The following is a 26,033-nucleotide window of genomic DNA, read 5'->3' as shown; positions in this document are numbered from 1 at the left end:
TGTCCGTTACAACGATAACAAACAATTTTTTTTTTAATTTTTTTTTTATTACAAAATGATTCAACAAAACACCCTTTTTTACGACTTACAATAAAACTGAGTAATTTAAGTTTTAAAGTGCATACGTAAATCACTTGACCCGTAACTAAAAAAAAATCCTAGGTAAAATAAAACAAACAAAAAATCCCCGGGTGGACATATAAAACTTATTGACCATAAGAAAAAAACCGATAATAATATGGCGGACGAGCACAGTAGCGACGAATCGGATTTGGAAAATCAGGCGGAATTCGGGGCGGTTTTGAGCAAATGGACGAATTACATCCACGGGTGGCAGGACCGTTTTATCGTGCTGAAAAATGGCACTTTGTCTTATTATAAAAGTGAACACGAACGGGGTTACGGTTGCAGGGGAGCCCTGTCACTTGCCAAAGCCGTTATCAAGGTGAGGGATCTTTAAATTCGTTAATAAAAATATAGGTCAGAGGGGTGATATTTTTAGCCTCACGAGTTCGACGAGTGCAGGTTCGATGTGGCGGTGAACGATTGCGTTTGGTACCTTAGGGCCGATAATGTTGACATCAAACAAAGATGGATAGAGGCCCTGGAGTCTTGTAAGGTATGTTGAAACTTTTCAATCACACCCTCTCTATTTATTAAGTGTTATTTTAAGGTGGAATCTGGTTATGGTACTGGATCGGAAACAAGCCTAAAAAGGCATGACTCTTCCGCCAGTTTACAATCGCACAATTATAGCACAGCTTCGGGCAGCAGTTTTAAAAGGGGGTCGAGAACGTTGCGGGAAAAACTGGCCGAAATTGAAACTTATAAGGACATTTTAACACAACAAATTGACACTTTACAGAAATATTTTGACTCTTGTGTACAGACAGAATCTCCTAATAATAAAGGTAAGGTCAGAATTACATTTTACATTTTTGTCTTTATTAGGCATTTCTGAGAATTTTTATTTTTTATGAGCAATATAATCTTAGTTGTTATGGTATGATAATTTTGGGAGAATGTTTCCAATTAGGAGGAGCCCTTTATTACCTTCTGGGATTTACTACTTATTATAATTTTTGAATTAATTTGATTAAACTGATCACTACTCGATTTTTTTTAAATATAAATTCTGAAACATGCATATGAAGATAACCCTGTCATTGTTGTTTTGACCGAACATTGGCTCAAACAGGGTGAACCTTTTTTTATAGAAAGTTATGCTCTCGCATCCATCTATTCCCGTATACTCAGTATAATCATGGTGGAACTTTGATATTAATAGAGAATAAGTTTTTAGAAAGATATAATTTTGTTGATAGTTGAGATAGTAGAATTTTGTTGTTTGTTGATAGTTAATAGTAGCTCAAAGTTGGTTAACTTTGAGTATCTCCTGGAAGAAAAAACTTTTGAATCTTGAATTGTTTATTCTAAAGAATTAAACTTGTACATTTTAGGCCTTCCTCGAGTAATTTTAGTAGTTTTATTGATAAATTATATAACATTTTAAGCCAAATATCGGTAAATGCATCACTAATATTGACAGGTGACAATAATGTAAATTTTTTAGACTGCAATAACTCTAACAATCATTTGTCAATACATAGAGTGCTGAAATCTTTTAATTTAAGTTTGCATGTTGATCAACCTACTCGCATCACTGCTAATTCAGCATCACTTTTAGATTATGTTGTTGCATGTAGAATTGTAAATGCCGGGTTGTCTGATCATGAGGCCATATTATGTTCCTTTCTTCTAAGTGAAAAAAAGTGTACCTCAAGAAAAAAAAAGTGTGGAAGGTTGTTCACTAGAAAAAATTTCTGTAAGTTTAAAGAATGTTGTAATTCAATAGACTGGAATGGTATCATACTTAACAACGGTGATCCTTTTGAGAGTTTCCATTCAACTTTAATGGATGTTTTTGGGTCAACTTTCCCCATGGTGACAATTAGGGAAAAAAGGAGAAGACCCTTGTATAGCAGGGGTCTATTAGTTTCTGGTAAAAATCTTCGGTGTTTGCACTTCATAAGAAAGTTTGGCCTGGACAACTCCAAATTCATATCCTACTTTAATAGATATCGCAAAATTTACCGCAATACAGTGAAATTGGCAAAAAACTTATACTACTCAAGTAAAATAAACCAATCAAGAAATAAGTCTAGAGAGTCTTGGAAAATTGTTAATGACTTACGAGGCGAACGTGGGAACCCTTCTGTTTCTAATAGCACGGTGTCGGCCGAAACACTCAATCATATTTTCCAGGGCGTTGCTTTGGGTCTATCAATATTATTGCCTCAGTGTGTTAGAGATCCGCGCTCATACTTACACAACATTAAGGTGCCTGAAACATTTTTCTTTAAACCAACAGATTCTAGTGAAATAATGGAAGCTCTATCCTCAATGAAAAATAAGAACTCCTCTGGATGGGATGGGCTGTCACTAAAGGTCCTAACATCAGCGCTACCGCTACCAACTTTTGATTCTTTGGCTGAGGTGTTAAATGTGTGTCACTTTTAAGTGGGTCCTTTCCACATTTACTCAAGGATGCCTTGATTATACCATTATTTAAGGGTGGAAACTATGATGACCCATCAAATTTCAGACCCATAGCCCTGCTTCCCACGCTTGGCAAACCTTGTAGAAAGATTGGTAAAAACTAGGATGATGGAATGTTCTTAACCATTAGCAATTTGAATTCCGGACGAAACTGGGTACATCTGATGCTATTTTCAATTTTTTGGAGAGTCTGTACATGGGGTTGAACGCTGGGAAGAGTGCGGCGGCGGTGTTCTGTGACTTATCTAAGGCGTTTGACTGTGTAAGTCACAGAATACTGCTGCAGAAGCTAGAAACCTATGGATTCAGAGGAGTTGCTCTCGACTGGTTTCGTTCTTACCTATCTGGAAGAACACAAAGGGTATTCTTTGCACTGAAAAAAGGATACTTTGCTATTAATGCGCACGGCATTATCTCAAAGCCGGCGCGGACTTGATATATGCCAAATGAATGGCCGATTTGCGGCAAGGATGCACTTTCCTTGATATAATTCAGAAACTTCTTTTACTCTAAATACATATGAACTTGATATAAAATATAAATCATTTTTTTTTAAGATCATCTGGTTTGTTGACGAAAATAAATGGTTTTTGTATAATTCTCTAAATACTTGTCTTAAAACCTAAATATTTTATGCGATTGAAGTCGTTTCTTCTTATAAGAACTTAAATATATTATTGAAAAAAAATAATTAGAATCTTGCAGTAAGTCCCCGATACTTTTAGCAAAAGTATGAGAGCATTTCTTACAAACTCCAAGAGACTTGTTCCAAAGTTCAAGAATCTTATCTCAAAAGCCCCATTCTTTTCGCCCAGTAACTGTGAGTTTGATATAAGGCTTCTAATATTTTGAGTCAAAAGCACTAGAATCTTGTTTTAATACTATGGCATTTTGGCAATAGTTGCCAAAATAAGAAATAGGTATACAGGGTGTCTGGAAAGTATCGAGACACGTCTATATCTTTTTTTAGGTTAATTTGTTTTTAAGTTATGGTCATTTTCGTAGTAGCTTTTGGCATTGCATCTATTGGTGTCATGCGTTTGACCTTATCAATGACATTTAAGATTATTTCAAGGTCATATTCGATTTTTTAACTGTACATATTTTTTATTATTTTTTTAATTTAGCATAAAATTACAAGAATTTTAATGTTTCACATGCCATACTTTTATTTAAGTGTTTTTAAGATACAGGGAATTGAAAATTGCACTTTTAATGACTTTAAGAGGCTCCAGAGCCAATTCTATTAAAGATAGAGAAAAACGAATTTCGCTTTCCTATCTTAACTTTCCAATATCTATCTTTTAATATACATGTCAAATATGACACCCGTCAAAAATATCTGTCAAAGATTTTGACAGGTGTCATGCATCTCAAAAGATGGGTGTTAAAAAGTTAAGATAGCAAAGTGAACTTCGTTTTTTCTCTATCATTAATACTATTGGCTTTAGAGCCTCTTCAAGTCATTAAAAGTGCAATTGCCTGTATCTTAAAAACAGTTCAATAAAACTATGGCATATGGTACATCCAAATTCTTGTAATTTTATGCTAAATTCAAAAAAATAATAAAAAATATGGCGTTCCACTTAAAAAATCGAATATGGCCTTGAAATAACCTTAAATGTCATCAATAAGGTAAAACGCATGACACCATTAGATGCAACGCCAAAAGCTACTACGAAAATTACCTTAACCAAAAAAAAATTAACCTAAAAAAAGTTATAGACGCGTTTCGATATTGGAACTGTCACTTTGCAAAATGAAACAATAAGTCCTTCTGAAACATGCAAATTTTTGGGCCTGACGATCGATAAGCAATTAAAGTTTGAAAATCATATCTCCTCTTTAATAGGGAAGTTATCATCTAACTGTTATGCTATTAGAGTAATAACACATTCTCTGGGACTTGATGTGGCCAAAATTGCTTACCATGCTTTTATTGAGTCTCATTTGAGATACGGTATTGTGTTTTGGGGTGTGTGCTCTCAGTATTTGTTCAGCTCTCTATTTATTTTGCAAAAAAGAGCCATACGCTACATATGTGCAGCTCCCTTTGGTAGCCCCTGTAGGCCATTATTTTTAAAACACTCTGTCCTGATATTGCCTGAGATTGTTTGTCTTATCCACAAAAAATATCGCCATCAGCTTGGCCGCCCCTCCTTGGGTTACAATCTCCGAACAACCTTCTCTTTACCTCTGCCTATCCCAAAAAGTGAGCAGATGAAGTCCTCTTTTGTGTACGGGGGCAGAAGGCTTTTTAACCACTTACCCCTTTATATAAGGCTAATAAATTGTGAAAAACGTTTTAGGAAAAATATAAAGAAACTTTTGCTTGCTAAAGCATTTTATTCTCTAGACGAGTTTTTAAATACAATTTTTTGATAGTGAAGAGTTTTGCGCAGCGTAATGTGAATTCTTACTACCCTTTCTTTGGGTGTGTTCTATATTCTATGTATGTAAGAATTGTTAAAATTTTTATATTTTTGTAAAAGATTATGTTGTCAACTATCTTTAAGGTTTTATATAATGCTTTGTAAACAACAGATGATGTTACATAACAATAAAGCTATTTTTGACTTTTGACTTTGAAAAATCAAGTAAGTAAGATCAAAAGTACATACAGGTACACAAGCTATCTACATATAAGTATATTCCAAAAAAATTTTTTTTTACTTACACACGTTGTAAATTGACAAATACTTTTTTTGTAAACATTTTTTTGAATTTATAGATAATAAGTTGCCGATAGTGGATTTTAAAGGGGAAGCGATCACATTTAAAACCACAACGGCCGCGGTTATAGATACTTTGGCACATTGTGCCGATTTGGTCTCTCAAAGGGAGGAATCTTGGAGGAAGAGGTTGGAAAGGGAAAAGGAGAGGAGGAGGCACACGGAAATTTTGACTCAGAAATATTTCGAACAGTTACAAAAGTCCAGGAATATGCATCCGGGGCCCGATATGGAGGTGAGTGTTTGTGAGTTTCTGAACAAAGTGAGGATTGTCAAATGTTTTGTCATTTTTGGTCTTTAACTCAAAATTTGCTCAACAAAAAAATTCTACAAAAAGGGGATTTTAATTTTTGAAAAATCATACAGTCATAATGGTGTCGAAGAGTAGCAAAGTGAGGTGGATGTTGGCGTTGAAATCGAAATTTTTTGAGGTGAGCTGTAAATTTGATTAAGTCGTTTGATAATCTGTGACTTTTTTGGAAAATACTGTTCAATGTTCCAAATCAGTTTAAAATTACACAACAAGATACATAAAAACATTTTAAAGGCCAATAGCATTGAACGAACAAATGCAACTCATTAATAAAACAATTGAATAGCCACTTATGTAAGCTGCCTTAACCGGTGAAGGGTACCTACTAACATACTAATTTGTTCTTCATTTATTTCTTATTAAATAATACAAAATTATTAGAGCACAAAAGTGTTGGGTTATAATCATTATTTATTATATAAACCCCATTAAAAACAGGTGACAGAATATTGGTATTTCAAGAATGTTCTATAAAAAGGCCCCAAAAAAGACATTATTAGGAGTTTTTAAATAGAAAGAATGATTGTCTTTCTTAGCATGTGCGATTTCGACTGTTTTAACAGAAAACTCGTATCTTCCGAACAGATAGAAAAAAATTGACTTAGATGTCATGAGCTCAAGTTTTGTAAAAAAAAATTTTAATTTATCAAAATTTTACTATGTCAAACTGTTTGGCCGCTAGGAGGCGTTTCTTGAATTTGGTCGATTTCGGTAATTAGCCATAACTTTTTTGCTATTAAAGATAATTGACTTCTGAAAACACTTTCTCAAAGTACTTTTTAATGATAAATATTTTTATGTTATATATTTCTATATAGGGTGTTTCACAGTGTTGTAGAATGCTCGAAAATTTATTTTTCGAGAACGTTCCTCAAGCATGAACGAGAATTTTCAGTACATACGAGCATAAATGAAAAAAATGCAAAGGAAACATATTAGGAAAATATCTGAAATTTAAAATGTTTGTGTTTATTTATGTTCTATTTGTTAAGTTAAACTTTTAAACAACCTATTTAGGAACTCTCCTCCGAACTATCCTCTCCCTTTTCGCGCTCGCTTGATTTTAAATCATTCAGAATTTCCGTTAAATCAAATTCAGACTCGTCAGACTCAGAAGAATCATCTTCAATGGTATTAATTCCACCACAAGATTTGGTAGTGAGTTTTATTTTTTTTTTATTTCGGTTCCATTAAATTGGTAGAGATGTTTGGCTGGCCGGTATTTGAGCTTATACTTTGACTCTTTAACGCTATGGGAACGTTCACATTTTTGGGGAACGTTCGGAGTCATGTTCATTCGTGCTCTTGAGAATAAACGTCACGAAAAAAGTCGTGAACGGTCGCGAACGTTCTTCGAGAATAAACGGGAACGTTCCATTGCTCACAACACTAGTGTTTCATAAAGTTGATATTCAAAAAAAAAATTTTTTTCTTATGGAACACATTATTTTTTTATAAATTCTTAAAGCCCTTGAAATCCTCTTTTCGAAAATATATAACGCCATATATCTCATTTTAGCTGTTTCCGATATTACATTGTCATTTTTCCATTTTCCAAGTCTTTTAATTTTTATAGAAGTAGGCTATGGAAAAATTTACTTCACTTAGATTATAAATTTAATATTTTTCGACATATTATAAAAAAATAAAGCAATTAACAATAATTTCTAGCCATATTTACAGAGTTTAATAATAATTATAAACTAATATTACTAGAACCATTTTTTTCACTTTCTCGAATACATAATAAACACCTTTTTCTAACTGATTTACAAGCGTTTATAAGCTCAAGAGGTCTAATAGCACGAAAAGTTTGCCTAGTCGCTACTTGCAACTCTTCCCGTGTTTCGATAGTTCTTCCTTTAAAAACCAAATCCTTCAATCTCCCCCATAAAAAAAAATATATAACGGCGTTAGGTCGCAAGACCAAGCAGGCCACAATATAGGTCCCCTAAGTACCAATCCAATGATCCCGAAATTCCTGATTTAACACGTTCACTGCCAATGACTCAACATATGAGTCACGGCGGTACCCCTCCTATGGCCAGTGGCTCAACTGTTGAGTCATGTGCATGGCTTTAGTATATGAGTTTAGTATTGTTTCGGCTTCCGCAGGGGATACGTCTCGTTTCACCGGTCGCAAGTGTACTTATAAACACGTGTTTTTTCGAAATCGGTTTTTGTTGGTGATAAGTAGTTTTCCTGACATGGATGAAGAAAATCCAGGTCCTTCTCGGCCTAAACGGAGGCATACAGATTTCAAAATGATGAGACCCCTGACATTATCTGAACAAGAAGAACTTTTGTATTTATCAGAAAGTGAGGAGGACCCGTTCGTCGACAGTGGCAGTGAATACGAGCCTACTGATCATGAGAGTTCAAGCGACGAAGACGAATTGCCCGATGTTGCCGCTTTAGAGGATGCAAGCCTTACCGACATTGAGAATAATGAGACGATTAGTGTTCAAAACAGTAACAGTGATATTCCGACCTGGACTGATGTGCCTAATCAAAATGACTTTTTATTTTCGGATGTGCCTGGACTTAGAGTAAATTTAACCTCGGACAACCCCATCGATTTTTTTCAATTGTTTATCACAGACGATTTTCTGGAACATATTGCTACCGAAACTAACAACTATGCCGAACAACTCTTTTTAAGTAAAGAAACAAAAGAGAAATCAAGAATCACTGAATGGAAGCTGTTGACAGTGCCAACACTGAAAACTTTTTTGGGTCTGTGGCTTCACATGGGCAATATTCAGCTAAACCGTTTGCAGGACTACTGGAAGACCGATGAATTGTATAATCTGTCTTGTTTCAGAAATAACATGAGTCGAAATCGATTTCTAGTCATTCTAAGATGTTTACATTTTTCTAAAAATCCCGAAAGAGGTGACCCAGATTATGGTGACCGTTTGTGCAGGATAAGATGGCTTCAAAATTTCTTCAATGACAGAATTGACAAGATCTATTACCCAAACAAGGAGCTATCACTAGATGAGTCCATGGTGCTATGGAGAGGAAGACTGGTTTTTCGCCAGTATATTAAAAATAAAAAGCACAAGTTTGGGGTGAAACTGTATATTTTGTCAGAACCTGATGGGCTTGTGTTAAAAGCTAGGATATATACTGGAGAAGAAAAAGATATGAAGGGAGAATTAGGGCATGCAGCAAACGTTGTTTTAAGTTTGACAAAGAATTATCTTGATAAGGGCCATTCCTTATACATGGATAATTACTATAACTCGATTGCACTATGTAAAGAGCTAATTTTAAAAAAAACCTATGCTACTGGAACCTTAAGGCTGAACAGGAAAGGAAATCCTCCCGAAGTGAGTTCTAAAAAACTTAAAAAAGGTGAATCTATTACAAAGTACTCTAAAGGCATTGCAGTGGGTAAATGGCGTGACAAAAGGGAGGTTTTATTTATATCTACAGAGTTTAGTGGGGAACTGATCAAGCAACCAAATAGACGAAACGAGGAAAAAGAAAAGCCAAATGCTATCACTAATTATAATAAAAACATGTCAGGAATCGACAGGCAAGATCAGATGCTTGCTTATTATGCCAGCGAAAGAAAAACCATCAGATGGTATAAGAAGCTTGCTATTCATCTGATATCAATGATGCTGCTTAATAGTTATCACCTTTATAACAAATATTCTACTCAGCAAAAGTTAAGCTACTATGATTATAGGCATAATATTATAAAGAATTTGTTGTCTGAAGCCAAAGAAAAACCACCTGAGCCTCCTAAAGTCAAACAAAACCAGCCTAGTCATTTGCCTGAAAAATGTGAAATGGATAATAAAGGTCGTCAAATGAGAAAGAGATGCAGGGTTTGTTATACACAGAAAATGCGCAAGAACACGCCATTTTTCTGCCCGGTTTGTCCAGATAAGCCAGGTCTTTGCCTCGGAAATTGCTTTCGAATCTACCACGATGAAAAATAGGTCTTTTTTTCATTTGTTCTTTAAAAAATGTTAATTTTGTTATTATTTTTTGTGATTTACTCCTAAGAAAAATTAATTATTTATGTTTTTTTTCGCTACGTTATGTGTTTGCAAAGTTTTAGTGATAAGAATTACACGTGCAATACATAATATAAAATATACCTGTTAAAAGTTCTTTGTATTTTATTTTGATTCTGACTTTAAAATTTGACTCAAATGTTGAGTCACCGGCATATTCTAGGAGAAATATACCTCAGGGGCCGGTGACTCAGCTATTGAGTCAAAGTAGATTTAGGCCCAAAAAGCAAAAAAAAACACAATATTAATCATACAAAGTATTAAAAATCCTATTTTCGAACGGCTTCTGAACAAGGGCACAAAATACTTATAGGCAGTCAACGTGTTAAAAAATCAGTCGTAATTCGTGCGTTGTGCGAAGGACAACCGTCTTGCTGATAATACGTGTTTCGATCTCTCGCTAATGGTAAATTTTCCAAAAATGGTGCAACATATATAAAAAAAAAATGTGTTGCGGTTTTTATGGATCTAGCAAACGCCTTTGACACTGTACCCCATTCTAAGTTACTTCATGTTTTTGAAAGATATGGAATTAGGGGTGTAGTGTTGGAGCTCTTTAGCAACTATCTACAAGAAAGAAAGCAAATGGTAAAAATTAGAGATTCCCTGAGTGCCCCAAGGCATAGTGCTGGGACTAAACAAGTATAAATTGTTCCTAAATATCTTAAAAACTGTTTATGTCGCCTTTTCTCTATAACAGATGCAAATCGGCTAAATTTTAAGGAAATAGTTATTGATGAACAACAAAACTTTATTATAAAAGAAGTAGAAAACACTAAACATCTAGGTATAATAATAGACAAAAAATTAAAATGGACACCACACATTCAAAACTTAACATCTAAACTCAAAAGCTTAATTCATAAATTTTTCCTTATTGGATAAAAAAACTTTAATAATGTTGTACCAATCATTTGTGGAATCTCTGATATGCTATGGTATAGTGACCTGGGGTGGACTCTACAATAATGCTCTTGAATCCTTAAAAACTGTTCAAAATTATATTATCAAAATAATCTATAAAAAAGACAGATTGTACCCCACCTCGCTCTTGTATGATACCAAAATACTTAATATTAGATCCTTATATCTATACTCTAGTTGTGTATTCTGGTATAAACCTAAAGATAAAAACTACATAAGTCACCAACATGAAACCAGACAACTAACTGAAAGACATCTTAATGTACCATTTCACAGATTCGAGGGAAGCAGAACTTTGTAAAAGATTTATCTATGAAAATTATGATGCCTTACTTGACCTTCTATAAATAACTATTAACGTTTTCCTCTTCTTCTGAAATTTTTAATATTTGTGTCTTATAGCTGTATTACCTGTATTTTAAATGCACTACCCTCAGGTTATGTATAATTAGTGGTATGGGGCCCCTAGTAAATATAATTATGTTTTATAGTAATATAATTAATTTTAAGTTATACACATACAGGTGCTTGCACCTAGGTGTACTTTATTGTATTGGTACTATAGATTATTTTGTTTACATCTATCCTGTATTAAGCATGTATTTCTTATGTTGAATAAATTTTCAAATATGTTTGTAAAATATTTACATAATCTTGGCAGTCAAAATTTCATTAAAAAAATGAGGACCCAAATATTGAAGCCCAGCCGTCCCTGCCTGTTCGCGCGTACTACAACATGTGGGTTTTCTGTAGTCCAGTAATAAGAATTATACCTACTATATATTCTTGAAGTGTCTATTCGGCTTTCATCTGTCCAAATAATGTTATTATGGAAGTTCTCGTCCAATCTGCACTTATTGACATACCAATCACAAAATGCAATTCTTCTCTGAAAGTCGCCATCATGAAGATGATGAAATTTCCTAACCCTGTAGGGTTTAAATTTGTGCTTTTTAAGCGTTTTTAAAACTCTGGTTTTCTCAACACCTATTTCCTCAGCTGCTACTGCTCGATGAGATTTGTTAGGATGATCTAAAATAGGTCATTATATTAATAAGTTCCTGAATTTCAGCTTCAACATCAACAGCATAAGTTTTGGGCCTTGGCTTCACAAGATTTCATTTTAACACTGGAAATATTCTTTTATCTGGTTGACGGCGTTCAGGAAAGGTATTTAAATATAATTCACTGGCTGCCTCGGAATTTTCATTAGACAGAAAATAGCACTTTAACATGTCAACTTTTTCGTAATTTTCATACATTTTTGTTTAAATTCTCTAAATATTTGAGCACTATATAGCTCTAAATACAGCAAATTCAAATATGTTACTGACAGGAGAAATAAACAATTTTCTATCTGACTGTCACATATGACATGTGCAGTTTTTTACCAAAGCCTATTTCTATAAAAATTAAAAGACTTGGAAAATGGAAAAATGACAATGTAATATCGGAAACAGCTAAAATGAGATATATGGTGTCATTGATGTGAGATGGCGCTGATAGAGTAGCGTACCCGCAAAGCACTGGCCGTGAATTTTTTACTAAATTTGTCAGTTTGTAGTAATAAATATAAGGGTTCTACATGTTCTGTGAATGACTAATGTTGAGCAGCAGTGAGTGCTATTACAGTTTGCTCCAATAGTGCCATAATAACATAGAAAAAGCAATTTAAACTAAAAGTAATAAACGTCCTAAACTGACATCTGTCAGGATGGTGTTCAAGAAGGCGGAACTGGATCAACTAAGGTGTTTAATTACAGAAATATTAAACGAGAAGCTTAGCGACGATTTTCGAAAGACTATCTCTCGAACGGTCGTTGAAACTGTTCGAGATATGTTTAACGACAAATTTAAAGAAATTAAGGAAAATATTTCTACCCTTAATGACGAAGTCTCCAAAATAAAAAAAGAAAACAATCGCCTGCGCAAGGCACTCGATGACCAGGAACAGTTTTCTCGCAATAAAAACATCCGAATATTTGGACTTCAGTACACAGAAGGCGAAAATATTAACACGCAAGTTTCTAATTTCTTTACCAAAAAAATGAATATAAACATTGCTCCGTCCGACATAAAAAATTCCTACCGAGTTTTTGCCAAAAATCGATCGCGAGAGGATCAGCCGCCGGCAGTACTAGTCTCATTCCGCGATATTAACAAACGGCTGCAAATCTTAAAACAGCGAAAATGTTTAAAAAACTCGGGAGTTGTAGTGAAAGAAGATTTAACTAAGGCAAGACTGACACTTCTAAGTGCGGCAGTTTCTAAGTTTGGGGACAAAAGTGCATGGTGTCATTTTGGAGTTGTGTATGTGAAGGCTGGTGGTGAAGTACATAGGGCTGATGACGAAGGAGACCTAATAACAATAAGGGAACAATGCAAGTAGGTGACTTTTATGTTTTATTCATATATTATATCTTTTTTTTATTTTTATGTTTTTTTTTTCTATTGGGTTCATTCGCAGAAGTAGTTAATACCTGAGTTTTGTAAATTTTTATTGATAATGGTAGCATTACGTATTATGCTTAGCTGATAGCAGTTAAGTAAGTTGATATAAATTAACCATAAACAGGGTTTTATTAAGTAAATAAGTTTTATTATTCTACCTTCGTTTGTTATTTCAAAAAAATTCACCTATTGATTTATCTGTCATTTATTGCTCTATTACTAAACCCTTAGGATTTTTTTCTCATTTTGTAATGTTAGCAAATAACAAAATTTTTCTTCTTTTTTTTTCTGTTACTACAAACTTATTTTTGTATTTAACTAAATAAACATAAATTTAATGTTTTATATAAAAGCCTTAATTAAAATAACTACAATTGTGAAAAATATAAATTTGGCTAGAAATTATTTGGATATTGTTTAGTTTAATGTGATTGGTCAGTGTTTGGTTTTGATGCACTTAAGTAGGATTATCGTTTACTACACTACAGTGGTTTTAGATTATTTTTTTCTCCTAGGAGGCTTTCCTTTGTTTTAATATTATATATCCCATCCGATCCTTTTCTTACCACTCCCTTATAACTTATATTATAATTTGTTGAATTTATGTTGTGTGCTCATGTTAATGTCAGATCACTTCTTAATAACTTTGATATTCTTAAGAATCATGTGGCGGGCCAGGACTACGGTGTTATTGGCATAACGGAGAGCTGGTTGTTTCAGGGCATTGACGATCAGGCTACTTTCATTGAAAACTACAACTTTGAAAGGCAAGATCGATATACTAGAGGTGGTGGGGTTGGTCTATATATCCACAACACATTAAATTACTCAATTATATATCGCGAGTGTGCTGATGCAATCGAGCATTTATGGGTTAAAGTAAAGATTGAGAATGAAATAATTATAGTTGGAGTTATTTATAGGCCGCCAAGGGGAAATTATAGTGAATTTTTGTCAATGTTTGAGGACACTTTAATAAATCTTAACACATTATGTGATAAAATTTTATGTTTTGGGGACTTTAACGTAGACATGCTTAAGTTGGAGTCGAGTAGGGTTGATGACTTAAATGGGATTCTTGATACTTTTGATTTAAAACAGTATATTTCTGAACCAACGAGAGTCTCTAATGGTTCGTTAACTCTCCTCGATCTAATATGCTATAATTCGGATAATTTAGTTGACTCTGGTATTATAAATATACATATATCGGATCATTTTTTAACATACTGTAATCTACAACTAAATAAATTAAATAAGGAAAACAATATGTTTTCTTACAGACCTTTGACACGAATTAACTTTGATAATTTTCAGATTGATCTAGAAGGTGCACCCTGGCATCAAATTTATGATACTGAAGATATTGATGAAAAGGTGTTTATACTTACTAATCATATGCTTAATATACTAGATATTCACGCACCTCTTACTGTTAAAACTTGTAAAAATAGACCTTACTGTCCATGGATTACTGATAATATAAAAATAATGAAGCAACACAGAAATCGGGCTTTAATGCGCTTTCGAAAAACAAAAAATTTGGAACATTGGAACTATTATAAGCAGATAAGAAATTTTACCACCACCGCCGTACGTAATGAAAAAAAGGCTTATTTAAATAACAAATTTCAAAACTGCACTACTCGAGACAAATGGAAGGAGCTTTATAAACTGAATATAATAAATTACAAATCTAGACAAATTCCCGAACATCTAAAAAAAGTCGATGAACTTAACGACTGGTTCAGTCATTTAACTTCTAATATTACTCCTCCGACAAAAGAAACCTTCAATTTCTATAAATCTAATCAGAAGTTTCCACCATTATTTTCTTTTACACCAGTGGATGAAAATTTAGTATCAAATTTAATTATTAAACTTAAATCTAAGGCGTTTGGGCCTGATAATTTAAACACAACATTAATAATTCTTTTTTGTCCATTTATAATACCATTTATTACCCATATTATAAATAGTTGTTTGTTAAACTCGTACTTTCCAAAATCTTGGAAATCTGCTTTTATTTTGCCACTTCCTAAAAAAAATAATCCCTTAAATTATGGCGAACTTAGATCAATTTCAATTTTACCAGCCCTTTCAAAAATCTTGGAAAAAGTAATGGAAAAACAAATTACCGCCTATGTTACTGATAAGAATATTATATTACAAAAACAGTCGGGATTTCGAAAGGGATTTAGCTGTGTTACCGCTCTTACTGACGTCACTGATGAGGTTGTCGCCAGTTTGGACAGGGGTGATGCAATGATTTTAATACAGCTTGATTACTCTAAAGCATTTGATATGCTAAATCATGAACTTTTGATTAATATTTTACATTACTTCGGTTTTAATACTGCAGCTACTAAATTAATTTTATCTTTTTTAAGTGATAGAATACAACGAGTTTTAATTGGAGAAGATAAGTCTAGGGTGGCAATAGTAAGGTCTGGCGTCCCACAGGGTAGCATTCTGGGTCCTTTGTTGTATAGCATTTTTACGTCGGCTTTTATGGATAAATTGCAATTCTGTAAATACCATCTCTACGCCGACGACACACAATTATATTTGTCATTTAATGCTAGTAATATTGAAAGAGCTAATTTTTGTTTGAATGCTGACCTTGCTCTAGTAAATAGAGTCTCGACAGATCATTCTCTTAAATTGAATCCAGCCAAGAGCGTGGCAATGTTATTTTGTGGTGATAATAGCAGAAGGGCGGTTTTGGATCATATCCAGCTAATTCTTAATGGAGAACTTATCCCTTTTCATGTCTCAACTAAAACTCTAGGCCTAATCATAGATGTCAAGCTAAAGTTCACAGATCACATTACAAGTTGTCTTAAGAAAGGATTTTCAATGCTAAAAAAACTTTACAAGCATAGATCTTATTTGTCAAAAGAAACAAAAAAAATTTTATGCGACTCATTAATTCTATCCCATTTTAATTATGCAGATACAGTATATGGACCATTTTTAGACTGCGCTAACTCTGCAAGAATTCAAAAATTACAGAACTCGTGCATAAGGTTTATTTGTGGAATTAGACGTAGGGAAAGGGTATCACATAAATTAGTCGATCTTAAATGGCTTAATATGTTAAATCGCCGAGAGTTGCACTCCATATGTTTTTTTTATAAAATAATAAAATTTAAAGCACCACCATATCTCTATAATAAGCTCAGATACCGCACTGACGTTCACAATATAAATATTCGCAGACATGACCTTTTGTCTATACCTTTACATAAGAAAGAAATCTTTAAAAAGTCATTTTCTTACAATATTGTGTCCAAAATTAATAAATACAAAATTTGGGATTTTTCTAAATCTACATCGGCTTTTAAAAAATCAATAAAAATGGTTCTTTCATCTAAACAAAATAATATTTAATGCATTAAAATAATTTATGTTATTTCTTTTTAATACTGACATCTCTGGTAAATCAGTCGCCCTGGTTTTGCTCTTTTGTGTCGGGATTCCGTGTTTGGATCTGGCGCGCGTTTGGAAATATAAATTTTTATATGTATATTTTTCTCTACTATAAGAGTCTACAACAGAAATATAGTTAATATACCTGTACCCCTCGTTCCTCCTTTCCTGCCTCCTATTAGTAAATAATAAGTAAGCTAGGATAATTTAGATTTCTTTTCTTTTCGGTTAGTTATGGATGTAGGGTATGCATGCTACTCGTACAGTTTATAATGCGGTTCGCGATATTTTTTTTTAAATTATAAGTGTAATATTCAAGGTCTTAACAGCTCCTTCTTCTGAGGGTAGCTGAAACATGACCTTTATTTCCTCTTTACATTTACATGTTGAATTAATATACACTGATGGATTTCTTTTTCTTTGTATTTATATTGTAAACTTATTTATATCTATGAGTGAGCATATGTAATATCTTATGAGGAAATATAAACTGTCTATTATTATTATTATTATTATATATTTTTGAAAAGAGGATTTCAAGGGCTTTAAGAATTTATAAAAAAATAATATGTGTTCCATAAGAAAATAAACATTTTTGGAATATCAACATTATGAAACACCCTGTATAAAAATATATATCATTAAAAAGTACTTTGAGAAAGTGTTTTCAAAAGTCAATTATCTTTAATAGCAAAAAAGTTATGGCTAATTACCGAAATCGACCAAATTCAAGAGACGCCCCTAGCGGCCAAACAGTTTCACATAGTAAAATTTTGATAACTTTAAATTTTTTTTACTAAATTTGAGCTCATGACATCCAAGTCAATTTTTTTCTATTTGTTCGAAAAATACGAGTTTTCTGTTATAACAGTGGAAATCGCACCACCCTGTACATATAGAAGAAGCTGTGAATCCTCTCAGTAGTTTCTCTTCATAGAACTAAATCAAGATACCTAGTTATGAAAATGTCATAAGGGTTTAATAAGTGATTGCGACTTTTTAGTTATAGTATTACCGTTATGTTTTATAATAAACTTAATTAAAATAAAAAGAACCCATAGAGAATTTAACACATTCTATCTAGATTTACAACCAATGGCTAAAAAAAGCTTATTGATACTACAAAATAGTTTGTTAGTTATACGTAAAAGTTAAAAAAAAATATATTATTACAGGAAATCTTTGAAATGGCCCTGAAAAAGTTTTGGAATTTAATTTCCATTGGTTTTTGGGTTATGGAAATTTCGTAAATATTTTGAAAAAAAAATTAATATCTCCAAAATTTTGTTTTTTCTTAAAAGTGTGTAAATTTTTTAAAAAACGCTAAAACACGTATCTAGTCAAATTATTCCAGGAATTTGTGTAAAAATTTTCAGAATTTTGTTGCCACTGGTTTTTGGTTTATGGGCATTTTATGAATAGAAAAATAAAAACTGACCTCATTCCTTTTTTTTTATCTGAAAGTCTGTACATTTTTTGAAAAATGCTAAAATATAAGGGGCCTACTTAAAAATTGACTTTTCCAAAAATAATTTTTTTTCTCCAAATTCTGTATATTTATTTATTTATTTATTGTTTATTGTTCAACAGTACAAAACCATTTACAGAACAAAGCTAGCGCACCAAGTAACAGATCGCACAAAGCAGAGATGCTGTTAAAATTTGTGGTCATAACAAAAATTGGTGACTTCTTACCAATGTTAGTTCTCGAATGAGGACAATAAAATGTTTTGTTAAGCCGTGAGTTACATCTTGGTACTCTAACATTGATAAAAGATCAATGTTAGAGGGCGAATCAATAAGATATACAAAGTTATTAGAAACAAGCATCCTTCTAAAATTAAGAGAATCGATATTAAACTGAGACAGTAAAAGAGCATTATCAAATCCTCTTTGAGGATAGACACCAGTTTCCTTCAAATGCAAAAATTTGAGGAATTTTCTTTGAACATTCTCTAGAGCCATAACATGAATCTGATATATTGGATACCACACTAAGCAGCAAAATTCAAGTCTTGATCGAACTAGTGAGTAAAACAGTGTTTAGTGAATTGTTTACAGTTTCTCATTATGAAACCTAAAACTCTATTTGCGGATGAAAGGACTGACTGAGTGTGGGGAATAAATGTTAGTTGGGTATCAAATGTAACCCCCAAATCATGTATATTTTCACAATGCTCTAATTCTTCAGAACTGATACTGTATACGTAATTTAATGGTTTACGTTTCCGAGTGAATGTCACCACTTTACATTAGATATATTTACTTTAAGTTTATTCTTTATACACCAGGTGTGTAAAATATTAAGTTGATGTTGGAGAAATACACAGTCGTCAATACTATTGATTCTGCTATATATTTTTATATCGTCGGCAAACAGTAAATTTTCACAAGTTAAGGCGCGGGAAAGGTCATTGATGAAAAGTAAGAACAGTAAAGGCTCCAAATTCGTGTGATGGACTAAATCCAAAAGAGCATAGTTTTTTAAGTACAGTAAAATGATCAATGCAGTCAAAAGCCTTTGAGAAGTCTGTGTAAACTACATCAATCTGGCCGACGTCATCAATAGCATTACTTAAAAATTGAGTAAATTGAAGCAGATTAGACATTGTATAACGTTGGGGCATAAATCCATGTTGCTGAGTGGCGATGAGTCTATGAACTGCTGGAAACCTACGGTTTCCTTTCCAAAACTACTGAGAACTGCAATTCAACTCACATTCTTTAGTTTTTAAATTTGTTAATTCAATTTTAAGTTCATCATTAAGTTTGTGTAGATTACTATTAGTATTACATTGTCATTTTTCCATTTTCCAAGTCTTTTAATTTTTATAGAAGTAGGGTTTGGTAAAAAACAGCACATGTCATATGTGACAGCCAGATAGAAAATTGTTTATTTCTCCTGTCAAAAACATATTTGAATTTGCTATATTTAGAGCTATATAGTGCTCAAATATTTAGAGAATTTAATCAAAAATGTATGAAAATTACGAAAAGGTTGACAAGTTAAAGTGCTATTTTCTGTCTAATGAAAATTCCGAGACAGCCAGTGAATTATATTTAAATACATTTCCATCTACGTTCTACCATCGGTCGTCAATCACCATATATTTGGAATTTATTGGGTGGATATTTATCAAAGTTTAAATGAAATAAAAACCATACAATTTATATAGGTTAAGTGAACGTATTACATTAAAATAATAATATGTGCTTTCCGTAGTACATATCACCTGTAAGGAATTTATTTACAAATTCGGTTGATCGTTGGTCGGATCGGATTTTTTTATAGTTTAGTCGCGTCTTATCCGTGGTATGGTACTGTCGCGTCGGTCACCTCGCGATTTAAATTAGAAGTGTTTTGGTTTAAATTTAAGGTGCATTTATATAACAATAATGAAATTTCGACATTTTAAGAGGGTATGTACCATTAGGTTTTTTTTTTGCGTAATTTTGGTACATAATATAATACTATTATTGATGATGACAGAAGTTGATATGTGTATACTTGTGTAAATTGGACTTTAGTGCGAGCATACATTTTACTTCTTTGACAGAAAATTTTGAAATTATTTTATTATTTAAATAGCAATTTATTGTGTAATGTAAACGGCACTCTAGATTAAACTTTAGGAATTTAAATAATTTTCAGGTTGTGTGTTATTGTCAAAGTGGGGTCAAAAGGGGGCATTTTTTATCAACATAAATAAAAATTTTAATATCTCGAAACAGAAAAAGAAACAATTGAATATCAGATTCATTATTAAATTATTAATACATCTCCTGTATACTAAATCTATTCACTGTGACTCATTCCATTCTGCTCGGAATATCGTAACGGTTCTTTAAATTTTTTTTTTTTTAATTGTCGTTCGCCGTTGTGTTTATAGTTTATACGGACTAAACTCGATGGAATGTTCGCTGGTTTATCTGTGTTTTTAGTGCTCCAAATATTTGCCGCTTTTGTTGCATATTTATTTCCCTCAAAAGTTAAACAAATTTGTATAAGATAAATCTGACGCGATCGGTGTTTATATGTGCGGCCTTCGTACGTGCGAAACTTTTAGTTTAGCGCGACTCTCTTTACTTAATTGACTTTTGTGTACCTTTATGTAGTAAAAATGTTTCGGAGATCGAAGGTACATCGACGAAAACACCGAAAACATGTGAGTTTATGTGGAGGTATTCTTCTAAGTATCGGGTTTTTTTTGTTTTATCAAGATATTTCCGCTAATTTTTAAGACCCTCCTAATAAGCTATTTTGCACCTAAAACAACATTATTCTGCTTTTTATTTATCCAATTCAGTAGTTTTCGGAATTTTGGACTTTTAAATAAGTAATCAAACAAATTGGATTTTATTAATATTTTTTAATTTTTTGCTACGTACAACAAAGGGACATAAAATACACATTATTTAATGATAAAAAGTTTCATATTATCGCACTGTGACCCCAAATCGCCGCCTGATTCTTTATCACAAGTTCATTAATGATGTATTGAAATAGTACATTTATAAGACATTTTACAAGATATAGTACATTTTATAAGATATTAAATAGAATTTATTATTGCCTAATACTTTGAGAAATGTACGATTTAATAATATCAATAATAGATGTCAGAATCTTGCTATATTCCGTTTGCCTTTTCATGCTTCCAATTAAGGTTTCTTTTCTTTAATCTCCAGAATGATGAGAGCATTTAATGAACATAACTTTGATCCCTTCATAAATAACTTTTTCACTCATTTTAAATTAAAACTTCAGCAACTGAAATTGTCTATACGATTACGTTTCAGTATTTTTTTATTTTTTTTGCTATAGTTCTGTTCATGTCCATATTATTGATTATTTATTTGACTCTTTCATACTTATTATCATTTCTGTACTTAATAAAATACTCCACTTTAATGAAGATTGAAATATTATATTTAAACATTTTTTTTGTTTATTAATTTATTAAATGTCGAAACAAATGAATTACAGGAGGGGCCGCACAGCGTCTTGGCAGATGATGAATTCTACGACGCCGTGGAGTCCGGCCTGGACAAAATGGAGGAGGAGCAGGAATTACGGGAAAAATTGAAAAGTGGCCAAATGATTCCCGTTACGCCGTCACCGACTTCCTCTTCCGCGGTACAGCACCGACTATGGCCAGAGGTAAGTCGTACAATTTTTTTTTTATTGAAGTCGAATCAATTATTAATTTTTACTTTTGTCTGCTAACAGACCTAAAATATTAAAAAATTAAATGAATAATACGCCTGTGTAAAACAGTTAGCTTAAACTATGTCAATAATAAAAAAAATTACATTCAGAACAGATGTTAATACACTTAATTTTCCGATTCAATGGGATCATATACCTAGACATCAATCCGCAAATTCGAGATCTTTTACATATGACCTGGCTAAAGTCTTTAATAGTCTTACCTCTGCCCTACAAGTCTGTTCTATTTTAGCTTTCGCTAACCATATTAAAAACTATGTCTCTTCCTTGCCCCAATCTCCTTGATTTAATAGATAATTCTACCAATAATCATATGTTATTTTATAATAAATTATAGACAATTTTTTTTTGCTTTATTGAAACAATGTATGTCTACTTCTTTTTAAGAATAAGTGTGTAAATCAGCTGAACAAATTTTATATGAATATATTTACACTTAATAATAATAATAATACGTTTATTTGCCAAAACTTTACAATTTTTCACAAATAAGTATATTATTACAAGTTTATTTCTACAATTTAGATTTTTCGGCAGGTTAATCTCCCATATTTTAAGGGGCTCGATATTTACAACATTGTTTTTATATTTTAATGAGTTTTTTATTAAAAACAACAACTCCCATATGGTTAAATTACCCTCGTTGTAAATAGTGTTATATAATAGTTGTTAATAGTGTTATACCCGTTTTTATAAAAGAATCGAATATTGTCCATTTGATGAGTTTCAGTCAAATCTATTTGAATAAAGATTATTATTATATTATTTAAAAAAAAAATGGTGAAAATGACTTTAATTATCCTTAAAAGTTAAATATGCCATTAACCTTTTGTGCATATTATGCCAGTATGTTTTTTATAGAAATAACTGAACTAATCCTGTTTTATTGTTAAGATCGAGCGAGTGGTAAAACAGCAGGTGACGATGGCGAAAATGGGCATCGGCGAGTGCGGCACCGGTTGGCAATTGTTCGCCGAAGACGGCGAAATGAAAATGTACCGTAGGGAGGAGGAGGTAAACGGGATGGTGGTGGATCCCCTGAAAGCCGTCCACGTGGTCAAAGGAATCACCGGACACGAAGTCTGCCACTATTTCTTCAGTCCCAAATATCGTTACGACTGGGAGAGTATGTGCTAAAATTCTCTTTTATTTTATTTTTTTCACTTATTAAAACTAAGGAAGAATTTATTTTTAGCGACTCTGGAGCACATGAACGTGGTGGAAACGATATCGGACGACACCTTAATATTTTTACAGATGCACAAGCGCATTTGGCCGTTTAATCAGCGCGACGTGCTGTTTTGGTCGCACATGCGGAAACTCCCCAACGATCAGGACAGGGACGGACCCGACATGTGGACGGTCGTCAATAATTCGACTGAACTTCCGGAGTATCCGGTGAGTTTCTGAATTTCGTGCTTGAGCAATCTAAGACCCAATGATTTTCCGACAACAGTTTATTGAATAAAAGTAAAAAGGTATCTACATATATAGATTTTGTTCTATATAGAACCTTTTAAAACAAAAAAGGCTTTTTTTTCAAATTCAAAATTCTTTATTTGCACTATATTTTAGGAATAAAATAACATTGAGATACACCCTTACAGATACACATACCTTGCCTGCCCAATTATAAATTATATATATATATTTATAGCAATTTTTCGACGCGACAATGTTGCAAATTGCAACGCAACGTTGCATTGTTACGTTGTCTTAACCGTAGAAATAACCCCGTTTATACAAATTTAAAAGGGATTTTTTTGGTAGTCTCAACGCTACGCAGCGACTATCCATTAACTTTTTAAACGTTTTTGTAACGGGTAAAATAGCCATTTTGAAGGTTTACTGTGAAAAGATGCCAAAAAAAAAGGATTTAAAAAAAAAGAAGTAATTTTTTTTATTGGGTACATAGAAAACATAAGTAAATACAAACCTTTTCACTGCCATCTTCCGCCACTTCCATTAATAATAATAATAATAATAATAATAATAATAATGTTTATTTTCAAATGCAATATAACAAAAGAAATACAAGTAAATTTAATAAACATCGGCAATAAATACATAATGCCCCCAGCCCTCAGGAGCTAGTACGCTGTGCGAGGACTTGCTCGTATTTTTTTTCGCCTTAATATAAACCTAAATTGCAACAACAACAAAACTAAACTAAGTTACAAAACAAACAATCTAAACTATGAATCTATTGCAATTGCAAACGACGATCATAAAATAAAATTTGCTAGAACAAAAAAAGCTTAATCAATCTCGTCAGTATTGTCAGAGTCAGAACTGAAATCAGAGATATTGTCTTCGTCATCGTCGTCTTCGTCAGTTGTAATCACAAGTGGCAGAATGTCATAGGCATCACACACTGCTGTATTGCCTCCCAAGCCTTTTCAATTACCTTTTCTGTATGAAAAACATATTTTTGCCAATGATCTACAGAAATTTCGTTTATTACCCTTTCCCATGTAGTCAGAACTTCTGAAGATGACCCCTTAAAATTGGAAATATATTGATCATATTTTCGTTTACATTCCTACCATACCATTTCAATTGCATTAAACTGGCTAAACGTTGCAATTAAATTTTGTGTCCTAAAGGTTTAACATATTCATCAAGGAAGTACTTTTTTTCACTAGGGCAGTTTCTGCGTGCAATACTCCATATTTTGTCTTTCATGGCTTTTTCTGGAAAGCCAATATTCTTTTTCTTCAACCATTCGGTCAGTCTCTGCTTTGTCCAAGATTTTCTCGGGATTTCTTCTAATAAACCAGAATGGTAACTTGCATTGTTCATGAGTATAAATGACTTTGGGGGAAGATTTGGAACCAGCTGAGTTTTAAACCAGTTTTTGAAGTTTTTCCTGTTCATATTGTCATGATAATCTCCCGTCTTTAATCCACTCTTGAATATTAAATTTGCACCCTTGATGAAGCCATCTTTGGTTCCGGCGTGGACCACGATATAACGATAAAAGATAATTCAATTCTCTTCTTTTAGAAATCATTCTTCCAGAACATAAATTTAATATAATTAATAAGTAATGTTCCAGGCACATACGAGTGGTGTATGGAGTTAAATTCCCTCATATTTTCTTAGAGAGAAATTATATGAAACTATGAAACAGATGAATTTATGAAGTTAGAGGGCCTTTATAAGGGCAAAAGTTTTTATTCAAAAAAAAATCTAAAGAGATAACCAGATAATTTTTACCTTCACTGTTTTTCCTTGAATCCGTGTGCTTGGTGTCATCTTGCCAGCTACTACGAAATGATCCCTTGCTAAAAATCCACATCTCGCCAATGAAAACTGGAGTATAACCTTCCGAACCTACATTTCTATTTTTGATATACTCCCTTAAAAAATTGATTCTTTTATGAACAATATCTGGCAAGTCCATCAAATATTTTCTGTTATTTGATTTTTTCCACTTGAATCCTATACTATTGATCCATCCTCTTAAGGAGTCAATGGAAAACTCAAAATATTCAATTTCTTCCCTGAACTTTTCTCTTATTGTTGCCAATATTACATATTCTTTTCTGGCGTACATAGAATAAATTGAGTAAAAGAATTTTGAATAAGACGATTATTATTATTATTATTATAAGATAAGCTTCATAAACATACCAAGAAAAGTCTAAAAACCGTTGGGTCGTAAATTGCTCAATCACCATGATTTTTTTGCGAAAAAACAACAACTTTTTTACCTTAAATAACCATATTTCAGGAAAACGTAGGTAAAATAGTTAGGATATTTTTAAATGTTTGCTTGTTATGTCAAACGCGGGTCCATCCGCCGAAAGATGGCGCGCCAATCACTAGAGATAACGTGTCTTGTAAAATCACATATTGTTCAGTCGGTAAGTTATTTACGCGTTTAAGTTAGTTAGAAAATGTTAGTGTAATTAATTAATGTTTTTTTTTTTAGTGAATCCTGGAGGTTGGGCTCCCGCCTCAGTTTTAAGGGCCTTATACAAGCGAGAATATCCGAAATTCTTAAAACGGTTTACGGGGTACGTCATCAATCAGACCAAAGACAAGCCGCTTATGTTTTAAGTTTCCCTCCTCTTTCTCTCTCTGTTTCTCTATTGTCGTCCCCTGCTGTTTTATCTCTTTAATATTATTATTTATAGATATACAATTTACTATTAAAAAAAAGTGTTATTTTACGTTATAAAACTGTTTTTTATTACATATTTTACCCAATGGCGAGTTAAGTTATTAAAGTTTAAAAAAAAATTTTTTAATTAAAAAGAAAAAAGTTATTTGATGGTCACAGGTGTCGAAGCTGAGCGATATTAGCCTCATCAAACCATTTTTTACTAGTTGGTGCAATCCCAAGAGTTGCT

The 26,033-nt window shown here is 32.6% G+C and overlaps 1 protein-coding gene across 1 annotated transcript; it reads left to right on the top strand.

Annotated features, from left to right (window-relative positions):
• On the top strand, positions 1-25,863 carry LOC126733746 (ceramide transfer protein). Its single transcript, XM_050437136.1, has 9 exons — positions 1-445; positions 503-619; positions 674-911; positions 5,291-5,526; positions 21,433-21,606; positions 22,570-22,801; positions 22,871-23,073; positions 25,412-25,544; positions 25,613-25,863. The coding sequence occupies exons 1-9, from the start codon at positions 239-241 to the stop codon at positions 25,738-25,740; spliced, it is 1,668 nt and encodes a 555-aa protein (XP_050293093.1). The 5' UTR covers positions 1-238; the 3' UTR covers positions 25,741-25,863.
• Positions 25,864-26,033: the final 170 nt, after the last annotated feature.

The sequence above is a fragment of the Anthonomus grandis genome, chromosome 3 (assembly GCF_022605725.1).
Source record: "Anthonomus grandis grandis chromosome 3, icAntGran1.3, whole genome shotgun sequence".
Taxonomy (NCBI): domain Eukaryota; kingdom Metazoa; phylum Arthropoda; class Insecta; order Coleoptera; family Curculionidae; genus Anthonomus; species Anthonomus grandis.
This window is presented reverse-complemented; position numbering and strand designations above follow the sequence as displayed.

Excerpts from the sequence above, each read along its gene's own strand:
- LOC126733746 (XM_050437136.1), top strand. The coding sequence starts at position 239 with ATGGCGGACGAGCACAGTAGCGACGAATCGGATTTGGAAAATCAGGCG. Across the intron at positions 912-5,290 it reads AGAATCTCCTAATAATAAAG|ATAATAAGTTGCCGATAGTG; the intron begins GTAAGGTCAGAA and ends TTGAATTTATAG. Across the intron at positions 22,802-22,870 it reads ATATCGTTACGACTGGGAGA|CGACTCTGGAGCACATGAAC; the intron begins GTATGTGCTAAA and ends ATTTATTTTTAG.